The sequence below is a fragment of the Pithys albifrons genome, chromosome 9 (genome assembly GCF_047495875.1).
Source record: "Pithys albifrons albifrons isolate INPA30051 chromosome 9, PitAlb_v1, whole genome shotgun sequence".
Taxonomy (NCBI): domain Eukaryota; kingdom Metazoa; phylum Chordata; class Aves; order Passeriformes; family Thamnophilidae; genus Pithys; species Pithys albifrons.
The window spans coordinates 22,834,485-22,849,647 of record NC_092466.1 but is presented as its reverse complement, the minus strand read 5'-3'; the positions used below and the strand labels follow the sequence as shown (position 1 = coordinate 22,849,647).

Sequence of the window (15,163 nt, the reverse complement as noted above, 5' to 3'; positions counted from 1 at the left end):
TCACACTAAGTGAATTCTTTAGTTAAGGGATTAATTTTGAAACATTTTACTACAAAGATGCTAAAATGAAAACATTCCATGTACTGTTGCCTAGGTAGTGACAACTGATGAAATCCTTAGTCAAAGAAAGAAGGTAGAAAAGCACCGAGGAGAATACAACCATTCTGTTACAAAAATTCTGTCAGGACAGTAACACTGCAGCTGGCTCAGTGGTAGAGCCACCAGAAGACACGTATGCTGAGCAGCATCACCAACATCACTGCATAGGGCTTGCTGGTAAGGAGACAATAAAGAACTTTTCCTGTTGCAAATAAGTACTTTGAAAACACATGAAAAGTGTGATACAGATAAAATACAGACATTTCCCCCAAATGAAACACAGACCAAATCAAAGCCCATCCAGTCCAGTATACTATTTCCTACATATGGGAAGGAAAATTAAATGACTCCATGAAGAAGGAGACCACAGCACCTAAGACTAGAACCAGCTGTGTATCTAGGCTGTTACGGCTCCCAATTCTCCCATCTGGACTAAACTCAGAAGAATCTGTTCTCTGAGGAGAATAAATGATCAATTAATTATTTATGGAGTGATAGAGGAGAGCTAAGATATCCCAGAAGATAATGGAAGAACTGCAGCTATTCTAAAGCTCATGTTCCTTTGAGTCACGTAAGAAACATGGTGCAACAAGAACCTACGCTCACACATCAGTACTCAGGTAAGTGTCTGACCACAAGGAGAGTTCAGACAGATTTGCAACTGCTGAGCTGAATTCCACTGCAGAGGGAAAACCAGCTGAGGTCCTTCCTTTCCCTGGTAGTAAAGGAGAACTGTACAATGCACTGGAGTGCAGCACTTGTACTCCATAGGAAAAGCATCTGATGTCTCAGCGCTGTTTGTGGGGCAACTGAGGAAAATAATGTACATCCATAAACGGTGATACAGCACCTGTGTAAAGATTACCCCAAATATACAGAAGGTTGTTCTATCCAGACACAATATCTCAACACTTTGATGGACAAAGGAGCGTGGATATTTTAGAAGATCTCCTTCCCTCCCTCAGTTTAGAATTGTCCACATCATTTTTCTCTGAGAAAGGAATTTCACAACTGATCCAAGACCAGTCTGACAGGATGTGCCTGAACTCCTCACCCTGTTGGTGGACTGGTAGTTTTATACAGACTGATGTGGCTTATATCAGCCTTTACATTCAAGGTATTCTGAGTAACTACCAAAGTCAATGTTTTAGCCCTTCTACAGAAAAACAGCAGCTATGGCAGTAGCAGGGGAAAGGATGTAATTTAAAGAGGAAGGTTTTTTTAGAGATCAGGCAGTTCTTAAGGTCCTGATTATTTAGTTGCAATAGTTTTCTTGCTGATAAACTAGGAAAGTACAAAAGTAGGATTATTTAAAAAAAAAGTCTTGATTTCAAAATGCCTAAAAATCTGAAGAACTGAGAATAAATACAACCTGAGATAAACATCGCAGACACATGAAAACAAAGTAGGCAACGTCTTTTCTTTCTTTCTTTTCCCCTCACAAGAACAGCAGCTTACTGGCAGAGCTGTCACACAGAGAAAATGCATGCAAGGACAAACACTTGAAGATGATCTTGTTTATGTTATACTCACTGTTACCTACTGCTTTAAATTTAGTCTTGTTTGTGATTTAGGAACAATAGAGAGTGACAAGCATGCCCTAAAAGGTGTATGAATAATATGACCTAATGTGTTTCCCTCTATTTCTGTCCTTTTGATTCACAAAAGCACTGACCTAATGAGTCAAAACATTCCTATTTTCAGCCAGATTTAAGCATATACTGAAAATTTATCATAGGTTTAAGTGCTGTACTAAGTACAGATGGAATCACTCACATGCTTAAGATTAAGCTTATATTGAATACTTTATTGAAATGGGACACAGTTCTGAAGCTTTAATTTGGTAACACACTGCTTGTTATCCCCTTCATAGCTACAAGACTGAGCCCTGCAATTCTATTTATAAAGTCTCTTTGGTAATGTTTCCAGTAAATTAGTGACTAATGGAGCTCCTTACAGCTACTACATACTGGATATTAGAGCCTTCAGGATGCAATAATGCATCACGGAACTACATGGATGAAGGTTACACTGAATGACAGAAATCTTGGATTATATTGGGTTTTGGCTTATATTGAATAATTTTTAAAACAGGCATAGACATAACATCCTCTTTTTTCCTTAGAGCTTGTGCCAAAAAAAATAGTAAGTTTGCAAATGGATATTAAGCAATGCCAGATATTTTCTGGGTTTGTTTTAACAAATTAACCCTTTGCGTTCTTTTCTGATGTCCAAATAATTGTATTGGAAGCAGATGTTCTAACAAAATTGACATGATCAGAGACATTATGCTCACTTATTAACATACTGTTTAATATTCACTACAACCTGTTTTAAAGAACAACAATGTGTTAACATTTAAGCCAGGAGGGATTTCTGTACACTATATAGTACTTGATGCAGCTTGTTTATGCAACAGTCTGACAGATACAATTAATCTCATGAAAACGACCACCGTACAGCAGAATGGTGTATTATTTTCGAAGTAATAGAACACACTTTCCCTTTGGAAACCAGAACTTAATTAAATCATATAACTTCAGGATGCAGAGAAAAGCTGTAAAAGAATGAAGCTTGTACTGAAGGACAGTTGAATGAAAAAACAGTAGATTTTATACAGAGAGAGTAACAGGATAATTTCCAAACAACAGAAAAAAATAAGAAATACCTCCAACAAATGCATCTCCAGCACCATTGGTATCCACAATTTCACTCTGATCACTCACCAACACAGGGAAAGTAGTCACTTCATTTTCTGTAGAGGAAGGAAAGAATAAAACATGAGTTACTTGGAAATATGACTTTGAAAACCACAACAAAGAGTGAAAATCAAAACAATTCAAAGCTGGAGCTCTGACCTTTAGCACGATAATTTGGATAAAAATAGATTGGGTTTATAATTCTGTCTGTATTTACTACATAGGGATATAGAAACAGATTGGATCAAGCTACTTGTTGTGGGCATTTTCATTATTTACTTCCAGCCTCATTTATTTTCTCTACCTCCTAATGTTAAGGACAAGAGAAAAAAAGTAAATCAGAAAGAACAACATAAAACACCTGGGCATATGGACAAGACCAAGAAAAGTCTGTTCTGCCAAAACCAGTGCTTCCTACTGGTTGCAGAGAGGTGATGAAGTCTCCAGAATGGCCAGTACAAGCCTCCAAAAGATCAACTGAAATTGCTGCACTGTGCAAACCAAAATACATGTGAATTAGCTAAAATAAAACTGTGATGTAAAATGCGAAGCAAGCGCAAATCAAAGAGCTCTCAAATTACATCTTTAAAAAAACCCCATATATGTAAGAAGGCTTACAACTTGCCATCTGACTAGGTCTGGTTTCACGATTTCAATGACTCACCCTCTTCCTTGGTATTTATTTTAAAAAAACCCAACTGTTTCCTTCAGCTCCCTGCCCTCTACTCACACCCATTAAACCCATTGCAATAGGTGGATAATCAGCATCGTCACCTTCAATTCGCTGCCACACCACAGTTCAACATAATTACACCATTTAGGTATGATAACTTTTGAGTTCTAGAGTTATAAATTTAATATATGCCACTAATTAATCAGCTATGGCTTTCCAGGTGGTAATGTCATAATGACGTGATAAAAATATAATTACCACCTTGTCACAATACCTTGTTAAAGTGTAAATTACCCCTGTAACGAAGCCAATGGAAGTTCTGCCTCTGGTAGTCACTATGCATTAAACTGTCTCAGAGCAAACAGATTGTCCTTTGGCAGACAGCAGGAATTACAAAAAGGGGAGGAGGAAGAAAAGCCTGTCAACCAGTGAAAATGAAAACCATCAGAGCTGTTTTCTTTTAATTTTTGGTAAAAATATAAATAAAATGGAAAAGAGATCTTCCAGTTGCCGAAACCTGGAGATGCATAGTTTCTTCACTGTCCAGCAACAGAGCAGATCATAAAAATCACTCTTACATTCATGCACACAGTAGCAAACAAGGAAACGTAGTTTGGAAGGCATATAAAGAAATTGCAGTCTCAAATCGGGCAAGTCTGTGTATGCTGCAGAGGTACCAGAAGGATCCTGGTTTCTGTGAAATGCAGTGTATCAGCTCTACTGCACTTCACCATCTGCTACTAAGTGAACCAGGCAGATATAATGATGCTGCCTCCAGAGGGAACTGTTGGCTGGCCCACCAGGAGGGGAGGGGAGGGGAACATTAGCAACAACCATCCATGAGAGGCAAAGGAAAAAGGGCAATGAAAAACATAGATGAATATTCCAATTAAAAAACAGGTTTCAGTCAGTTCTAAGTGCATCCTACTCTCTATCCTGTTAAGAAAACTATTTAGAAATGTGCTTCAATGCTGTGTTGTGCTCTTAAGATAGTCTTCAAGAGCAATGTTTTTTAGTAATTTTAACAGGATTCATTTGAATTGGAAATGAAGAAAGAGAGGTCTTACATTAAACTCTGCCAGATGAGCAGAGTATATTCACCCATTTCACAGGAAGGTATATTGATTTGCTCTAGATAATACTAAAACAATGAACAATGTGATAAGTATGTCAAAGACACATTGTAATAAACTAACCTTCCCAAGTGTGCATGGGCACACACAGATGTTCCACGTTAAATGCACAGCAGACACTTGCATATGCATACAAATGTCTGTGTTTGGGCACAGACAGTGAACAATGCACAGACATTGTATTTTGAATGCCGTAAATGGGGCTTGGCATCGAATAAGATTCTATTCAAGCAAACTAGCACAAATGAAAGTTCTCACCATCATCTTTCTCCTTGCTTTTCCTCCTCTGTCTTGATTCCTTTCCTCAGCTCCCTCTAGTATGTTCAGGTAAGTATTGCACTATGAGCTCTTACTCTATTCTTTCTGCAGTAGATATAATTGTAAGTAATGGAATTAGCCTAAAATCCCAAATACCATCAAGATATTTGTCTCCTGAACAATTTTTTAAAAGGTTGGGGTTTTTTTCTGATCAGTTTTCCATCCTTACCTGGGTCATACATTTTCTCTATATAACTTTATATATATATTGTCAAGAGGAGCAATATTGTCATATTTTGACGTACTGAAGTTTCAAAAGGAGCACATACTACATTACAAAGATTACTATGTGCACACATCCAACAGGCAAATTATCTTTCTTTAACCTCAGGACAACTTCTAGTAGAGTCTACTAAACTATAGTTGACAATAACATTTACTGAAATAACACAAAAGAACACCAAGCTTTGGGGTTTTTCTTCCTTTCCTTCACAATCTATGAAATCAGTTAAAATTAAAGCTGCCATTACATTACATTGCCATGTCTGTGTAATAGCACCTAAATAGCTCACTGCCCTTTCTGGTCTGTGTTTTGCAACAACCAGGCACAACACAGTGAATTACGATGAAGCAGAAGTCTCCATTCTGAATATCCTTGCTTTGGTGACTTTAATGTTGCTTTAACTTCATTTTTGATCTATTATGTTATAAAACTCCCAAATCCATCACAGTGAACATTGAGACACCTTGGCTAAGTGCACTGGTCATCAGTGGCCTTGCTTTTCAAAGTCAGTTCTGATTTCATTCATCATTCTGAAAGCTTATGAAATAAAGAATAATTACGTAAGTGTTTTGAAGTCCAAGTGCTGCTCCTCCAGGCATAAAATCCAGTGTTCTATTTTTAAGCAACAAATATCTTCTATGATACAACACATTCCACTTGGATAGTATTTCCTGGAAGCCCAGAATTGTGAGTGCAAATTGCAACATGGTGACTATAATTAGGGAAATTTTAGTAAAAAGCATTAATGAAATCTAAAATTTTGGGACTTTGATTCAACTCTCAATGACTTTACCTTAGGCAGGAACACAGCTCTTTCAGAATGATACAGAAATAATCAAACCCAAACATTAATGTTGTGATTCCATAGGCTGAAGACAATATTTACAGATAAGTCAGAAGAAATCAGCTCATTGGAAAATCTAGTTACTGCTAATCTCTCGCATTACATATAAAGATGTGAAATCGGTATTTATTTTCCTCAGGCAAAAACATGTGCTAGCATATCTAGCTTAAAACATTTTTGTAGGTAAAACAGTCTGGAGAGATAATAATTGGAGAGCAATATTAACTGAAAAAAATGGTGCTTCTTCCATGTTAATACATTTAAGCTCCCAAATGAATACAAGGCTATTCCACGATGTTAACAGAAACAATCGAACTCTGATGATAGCTGCAAATACCACAGGTCTGTCTTTAAACCAAATTAGAACCACAGACTACATGTCTACTCTTAGTACAGTAATAAACACCAGTAAGCAATCATTACATCCAATTAGGCTGAGTACTTTCTTTAACTGGGTCATTTACCCGTCTCTCTTGCTCTTAAAAGTAGATTTAATGTGTAAACTTACATTTAATTACCTGTAACAGAACTCTTATGGGCAACATGTTGGAGTATCCTTAATTTTGTTTTAAAATAAAATAAAAGGAAGAAGAGAGACCTAAAATATATATAAAAAAGGTCTAGTTATTTCCTCAAATAGTCTTTTGATTTTGGGCTGGTAGTGGTAGTACAGATGCTTACAAGATGGAGTCACATTCATGTTTCTTTTGTGAGATTAAACTTGTAAAAAAGCTGAACAACTGTGAAACAGAATTCTGTGCCATCTCCTCCTCACCTCCATCCTCTCTAATTTTCTTTAGATCAGGGGCCAAAAAGCAGATAAAAAGAAAGGAAAAAAATGAGACAGGAAGAACTTAACAGAACATAGAAACCTGAACTCAAAACCTATAAATGTCTCTGGGCAGCTGTAAGGTAAGGAGTAATGAGAAAAGTATTTGAAACTAGCCCATGTCTGTTAGGATGATTCTGAGCTCTCACCCCTCTCTAGAAGGTAAAGCCCAGAGGCTACAGGCTCTACATCTCTGTACCTTCTTCAGCACATCAATACATCCTTAAAAACCTCTAGTGTAACAACACTTTCTCCTATTTGTTGCTGTCCTTCACACGACAACACCACACTGGATAAGGTAGGTCAGGCAGCCCCCAGAGCACCCCACCACACCAGCACAGCACTGCCAAAGCCATCGGGCACCGTGGGGCATGGCACACACACCGAGCCTCGCTGGAAAGCCTTGAGACTTCCAGGGAGGATGTACTTCAAACCTGGCAGAGCTGATCCAACCTGTCACTTCTAAGTAAACAGAATATGATCCTGCATTTTCAGGCTCAGACTTTCAGATAGCGGCACTGGATGGACACTCTGGCTCTTCTGCCCCTTTTTGTGTGCACATTAAATTTGCTTTGTTTTGCACACCAACATCTCCTCCATCTAGGTCTGTGCACTGCTGGGCTGGGGCTGTAGCTACATAGGGCTTGTCAGAAAAAGAAGGTATTTATTTCTGCAAGTCAAGATAGTCAAATAGATTAATAAAAATATGCAAGAGAGTTGCATGCTTTGGGATTTTCTATCAAGTATTTTAGTAATATGCAACAAACAATGCTGTATTCTAATGAATTCAACATGCACCCAAGAAGTAATTATAACTAGTAATGTGGAAGTTGTTCATCCTTTATCACCACAATAAACATTGTTACCCTAAACAAGTTATAGAGCAGTTGTCATTTACAATGCTTTTATAAATTACCATATGATAAAATTAATTCAAGTATTAATTGATTTTCATAATAAAAGACCCAAGCAATGGTTCCCTTTAACAACAGGACTGAAAATCTCTTTGCAGCTTGCTAAACAAAAGTGTCGGTCAGGATGCAAAGTGCTGTCCCTCAGAGACAACTAGTGCATTTTTAGTAGAAACAGAGAAAAAATATGATGCCAAAAACTTTGAATTTTCTATGGCTCTACTCATAGAGTGGATATGGTCCTACAGATATCCATAGGGGGAATGACAGTATGCAGACCTCATTTTCCCTCTCTTCTAGGAGGTAAACGAGACTCGTCTTCCCTTTATAGCTCTCTTCAGACAAACACATTGTCCCATTATCTGGTCAAGAGCATTTTTATTCAGAAGTCATATTCACAGCATCTCACTGAAGTGTGATTCACAAAATTAGAGTTGATAGGGGGAAAAAGGTTCATCCAAAGGAATCTGTACACTCATACACATTAACTAATAGCAGCGATGCAAAATTAAACACTATTTTTGCACACAGCCTGTATCCTCTGAACCTACAGCTGCTTCTGCTTGCACTCCTGTTAATTCAACACCACTCCTTTGAAATAACTTGATTTATACCAGCACAAGATTAGACTCAGAACTCTGTATGTAGTTACAATTGTAAAAAATGTAACAGCATCAACTAAGGAGTTATGAACAGCTTCTACAGACCCAAATGTGTTTTGTTTACTTCACTGAAGGTGTGGGACACACTTAAATGTCATTATTCTACATATCATCACTGCCCATGCCATGAGTTGAATCTCTTGTGTTAAACAAAATCATGTTAAATAATTCTTAGCACAAGTAAACAAAACATTTTGTATAAAAGATGGAGAAGCAAGAGGTCAACAGAAAATACTAGTTCTGCTTCAGTTTGTTGCTAATATAACATTTTTTTAATATATATATATGTGCATACATATATGGAAAAACTGCCCTAACAAACAAGCCTCTGAATTTTTCTGGCATGTGTCACAATGTTTAAGGTTTAGAATGGCAATGAACTCTGTTGAAAAAGCCTTACGAGCACACAAGAGTATTGCCATTTGCCCGCCAGGCACAGATTCCAGAGGGAGCTGAAACTGCGCCCACTGAACTGCCAGCAAAGGCGCTCCTCTAGCTCCGCATGGATGCTGCAGACATAAGGTAGTGTTCAGAGCTGAATCCTCTCCCTGGGACTTCTGTCCCCACTTGGAGGGTTGAGGACTCAGAAGAGGGATAGGGTGTGAAGTCATAGGCACCAAAATTAAGAAAAGTTTCTGCTGCTATTTCGCTGGTACAACACAAGGATTGTCTGGGAAGTACTATGAGTTCAGATCAAAATGAGTCCTGAATACAGGAGAGATGGGATACAAAAATGAAACATATTAACTATGTTCTTACTCTCTAAGTAGAGCAAGCTCTACCACAGGGAGCTGAGTCACACCAGTGAGCATAGGCTGACAGAAACCCATACCTGGCCTTGGATATTAACAAATACCTCTTTCTGCACTGTAAATCCTACATGTATTGGTTTGACCACTGTACACCTTATTTGAGCCTCACATGTAAAAAACCCAATCAACATCCCCCCCAATTGTTTTTAGAGCTGTATATGGAATTGGAAATACAAACAAATCTGTCTGTAAATAGGTAGCTCAAGACTTGAAAACACACAGAGACGATGCCAGCTGGAATGCCAATGTCCAAGGTAAAGAATACATCACAGACGTATGTGTGAGTTACACCAACACTTACGCTGAGGCTCACGTGCTCTTCAGCCTTCTGAACCCCAGCTATGGGGACTGTGCAATAACCTTGCAGCTCAGAAATCAGCCTGTGCACTTCACTTACTGTTTGCCCTGACTCACACACCGACAGGAAAGCATGTATGCATGTATTCCATCTCATGGTATTCACAGACAGACCTGAACACACTGCAGAGCTGGGCCAGCAAAACACTGTCCTGCGGGAGAATTTTCTCGCAAGTATCAACCTATAAATCAGGTCAAAGCAATTCCTAAACAAAAGCTTATCAAGGCATTGGCTGAAACCAAAACAAAACAAAAAAAGGAGAGAGAAAAACACAAAATTTGATATTGTGCAGGACAAAAACTGTATTCTGCCTCACATTTTTCATACATTAAGCATATTGCCCTAGCAGGGTAAACACACCTGTCAAAACTTGCAAGCTTTCTTAGCTATACCTCAGTTTCAGAGTGGTGAACACAGAACTCACATCATTTAAATAAATGCCATGTTACATGACAGCTTTTTTTATACTACATGATAATCTGAGAAGCATGGGTTGTCAGTGGAGGCAGAAATGGGCCCAAGGCACTTCTATTTCACTTGAGCATCAGTAAGACTGAAAAGAGAAGGAGTGAGCATTAGGTCACTACAGAGCAGCTCTGAAGGAGCTTTTTCTTCTGGGAGAATTTATATTTAGTTTCATAAATAAAATCAGTCCATTGGAATGAAAGAGACAGCCTTCCCTAGAAATATTACTAAAAATAAATTAGTGTATATCTATTTCTCCTTAAAACAAAATTGTTACTAGCTGGACATTTCTGTGGTAGCTATATCATAGATGTTCTAGAGCCCTGCCTTTAAAAATTCACGTAGAAATTGAAATTTTTCATTCTTTTATCTCAGAGCTCAGCTCTAGAACTTTTAAAATTATCTCTTTGTTCTCATTCAGTATTAGTAAATTCCATGTTGGCTTTAATTAAGACCTCCATAGACTACTTATTTATTTTTCAAGAATGAAACATGCTTACTAAATGAATTTTCTCAAGCTTTAGCAGGTTTTAAATCTCTTAGAAGATGTCACTGCAGTGGAGACTGAAATTTGTTCTAATCTCAATGAGAAAATATTCTGCTGCTAAAACGTCAGTTATAACACAGTGACTCCAATGTTTTTAATGGAATTCTTTAAGGGTTATGTCAGTCTAAGAAAAGAATCTGACCCAAAATGCAACAGTTTATTTATCCCCTACATTAGTTGCAGATAATTTCTTACACAATTTCTTAAATACCCCAAACTATGCTCTCTGTAGTATCATTTTATCAGTTTAAAAGTATTATCTAACCATTGATGTAAGCAGGATGGCAAATCCACCACCTTTGAAAAACACCACCACATACACTTTAATGTTAAGTATGCAATCCTAAATTTATACAATTATTGGACTAAATTCACTGGATACAGTTACTGTAATCACAGTTTTGACAAACGGTTTCTGGCAAGAGCTCTTTGATCATGCGTTTGTGTACTGAGGCACGGCAGTACCTTGGGACACTTGTAAAGGTAACACAACAGGCTTTGCAGGGACTGTCATTTAATGTATACCCCAATGATACAAAGTCAGGCTGCTTGACAAAAATAACTAACCTAGCAGAAAAATTAAAAATTTTCACCCTTTTTTCTCTGCAGAACCTTGTCAAACTCCTACCATCACCTGCCACTCTTGGTTGCTTTTCTTTAAAGTATTATTTCTATAGTATTAAATTGATGAATAATTCAATTTTAAGGTATTTCAAAATAATACCCAAACCAACACACTGATCTTTTCAGAAGCAATGAAACATTTCAAAATTGATCAAACTTTAGTTGTTACATACAGGCAAGTTCAACTTGAAATCTCTTAAACCTATTGTGTATTCTTGCCTTGCCAAGTGATCACTAAGATAAATATTAGAATTAAAAAAATTCCTGCTCCTAAGTAAGATTGCTGAAAAGCAAGATTGGTAAGCAAGTAAATATAAATGTATAAATGATATGTGGACACCTCTGCTGCTATAATTAACTTATGAAGAAAGGTAAGAAACAGATACTGCTTTAAAGACCAGACAGACATGCAGGAGAAAGCTCTGGTGCCTACAGAGTGATATTTGAACTGCAGCTTAGGAATGTGAGGAAAAAAAAAAAAGAAAAATGCTTGTTACTCGTTCCTTTTAGAACCATTTCAGTAAAAAACATATACCCTCTATGTAAACAGTTTGACTGCTTTTCTTGCCATCTTTTCCTGGATGAAACAAACACAGAGTAAAAAAAAAAGTTTTAAATTTAACATTTTTGAAGAAAAAAACTTCCTTTTTTTATGGAAACAAAATTAACTCCTGTAACTCTCAACTTGCCAAATTCATAATTGTACCAAGATTCTACTCATCTTTGCTGCTTACTGTCTAATCACTCTCCCGCTTTCAGCCCATTCTTCTCCATTGCCTGTTGATTCTTGCTGATTAAAGCAATGACTGAAATGTCTACTGGTGACCTAGAGGCTGATTGTAGCCAGCGAATTTGGAATTTTATGTCACCAACAACTTAGAAGGCTTCATTCTTTTTCCATATAAATACAAATCTGATCTGATTGCTGCTACTCGGTGGCAATGGAGTCAGGAGCAGACGGTGCCAGGAAGGAATAAAGCTGCTTGGGAGCAGACTAACATTTGGAGCAGGTTTTTCTGCTGAATGCACTTGTCAAACTTGACCTTTGAGCCTGTATTGGTTTATTCATCCAGTCTCTTACTTCTTTTTTTCTGGTTTTATTCTTAAATGCCGGTACATTTGCCCATTGAGGGTGAAATGGGAACAGCAGTGCTCTCCTCCTGCAGCTCCAGCCTTTCAGGAGCAGCCCTGTGGTTCCCTGTTATCAGGGAACCCACCAGAGCCCCAGTCCCAAGGAGAGGAGCGCTGCCACTCCCCACCAGGGTACTGACTCCAGCACATGGTGTGCTTTAGCCCCAGCATATCCGTACAAGTTTGGCTTCACCTTGAAGAACGAGACCTCGTTTCTCTTTGTTATCGACTTCTAAGGTATTTTAATTTCTGTATTCATTTCCCTAAGCCATTTGAGATCACAGCTTCACATCTTCTCATCTTCTAGACCAGTGCTGTGACTCCTCCAGAAGCCAAGACACGATACATATACAGTACAGATATCTAACATGATTTACTTTGTTCCTCCAAATATGTTTTCATTGCATACACAAAAGATATTTTTATGATTTCTGTATTACACTTTTCACAACAAAAAACCAGTACCTTCATTTTTGACATGTTCAATCTCGTTAAGTAGAAAACCCAAAATCATTCCTTAGTTTTTTTATATTTGGTTTTAGCCAAATATAAAAATGCCAGTATAAAAAGCAGATACTTACATTGCATGACATGCCAGACATTAAAAGAAAATTGCATTTTTAGCACTCTACTAACTAATGTGTTTAACTGCTCACAAATGGATTTTCATATTTTTGCAGCAATTTACAGCAGGCAGTAGGTATTGTAATCTAATCCCCCACAATTACATAATTTCTGACCAATGTGCTGTTGATAAATAACGCAAGTATCAGGTTATTAAATTTTTTACAACGAGGTGACTAAGAATGCTGTTTATTGCCTTCCGTTATACTCTCTGTTAATAAGATCTTTGTTGCAGATGTTCATGTATGCTGCATTGATGTTTAATGGTGCATGATGCTCTAGGTGGTTCCCATAACCTTGCTTTGTCTACTATGAGCTGACTCAATTGATATGATAATAGAGAAAAGAGGTCTGAAACAAGCTGGGCTGTACTGGCACGATTTGCATAACCTTTAAATTTGCCATCACTTGATAACCAACTGCTCCTAAAAAATTCTTATTCAGTTGTCAGCGGTGACAATGTACTTACTGTACAAACAGCATTCTGCAATTGGACAGGTGCAAAGGGAAGAGAGGGCATGCACAGTTTACTGCACTTTTATATTCTATCAGGAAATGTACTTATTATCAAATTTATAAAGCCAACAATTTGGAGTAGAGTTCTGCAGTTCCATTTGTGATCAATTACTATCAGCCACAGCGCATGGCCTGGCAGCTTTTCAGGTTCACAGTACAATGTCACAGTGTCTCATTACAAGGGGCATAAATATTTGGTTCCATAGACTCTTCTCTGATGTAGTTTTGACTGCTAATCATGGGGGCAGGCAGAAGAATCTGGATGGATTAGGAGAGCAGTGGGGGGCACAGGGTAGCGGACTAGATCAAACAGAATCAGTGTAAGCAGCCACCCAAACTCTAAATCTGGTTTCAGAGGACTCTCTGTGTTCTTTTTAAACAAACATTAGTATTATATCATTCAGTAGGTATAGCCAAAACCACAACAATATAAAAATAGTCCATGTTTACTCTATTCACTAAATCTGCTGTCTGTATATACTCTTTGCCAGGTCTGCTTACTTTACTGACTATTATTCATAACAAAGAAAACAGCTATAGTGAAAGAAATGCAGAGCCTTTCATTCAAATGGAATCAACTACATAAACATTATTTTGTGGTATCCAGAAGTTTATATCTTAACTACCACTTCATATTCTATATTATGCCCAGGTGTGTCAAGGCCAGGTCATTGGTACCAGACTTACATGCACAGTCTACTTTTCAAATATGACATTTAAACAATTTCCACTTTGTATTAACTCTGAAACCTACTGTGGAAATCACTGAACCAAACAGGTTATAAAATCTCACAATTCCACTTTTAGACAATTAACCATTTCCAAGCACTCCAATTAACCTCTCATGCCCTCAATGTTAATTCTAGATATTTTGTCATCTTACACAAAATAAATCCTAAATCCCTGAAGTCAGAAAAAGCAGGACCCATTCAAACCTCCCTTTTGTCTGCTTTTTCCAGTAGCTAGGATCTCTGCTCTGCCCCTCGTGGAGCTAAGGATTTGTCTTCCATTCAGCTATATATTTCCCACAACTTTCATTGCCTGCAATTGGACATTACAGCAGAGAAACTTCTGATCAAAGGGTCAGTTCCTGCAGTTAATTTTCATCCAGGGGCACCATACATACCCACATTTTACTCTCCTTCCATTCTGTGCAATTATTTTATAGCGACTATTTGAGCGGGTGAAGATTAGAGGCTTGAAAACAGAAGTTCCATCATTTATGGCAAAAGAATGACATGGATAGCTACAATTTAAACTTTTCTACAATGTTCATTCAACTGTAATCACAAGATGGGAAATAAAATCTCTAAATTAAAGATGATAGGCTACCAGAGTCTGTAGGGCACCTTCTGAGCACAGATTCTGCTGTTCAACTCCTCTGTGATGATTTGTTATGAAGTGAACTGCCGCCTAGTAAAGAACAGGCTAACACTGCCAAAATAATGGGAAAAAGAGATCCCCTACAGAAGATAATCTGCCTGGGTGCCAGTGGTCAAAGGGTGCAATTCTTTATGCCCCTCACTTGTACCACACAACAAAGAACACACCTCCAGGTAAAATGTGTTATCAAATCTTTCAGCATACATAGAGTTCACTTTCCCTGTAACCTCTAGGTAGACTCCAAAAATTGAATCACAGATTCCAGACAAGGTACAGCACACAAAAAGACACATGGGTCAGTATAAACCATTA

At 37.7% G+C, this 15,163-nt stretch overlaps 1 protein-coding gene across 3 annotated transcripts in view; it reads right to left on the bottom strand.

Moving 5' to 3' along the window:
• Positions 1–15,163, bottom strand: part of ADK (adenosine kinase) — a 270,131-nt gene that overhangs the window by 15,477 nt on the left and 239,491 nt on the right. For all 3 annotated transcript variants that reach the window (XM_071564265.1, XM_071564266.1, XM_071564264.1), the window contains exon 10: positions 2,768–2,854. In XM_071564265.1, the coding sequence (XP_071420366.1) occupies positions 2,768–2,854 (87 nt within the window). The remainder of the gene's footprint in view (positions 1–2,767; positions 2,855–15,163) is intronic.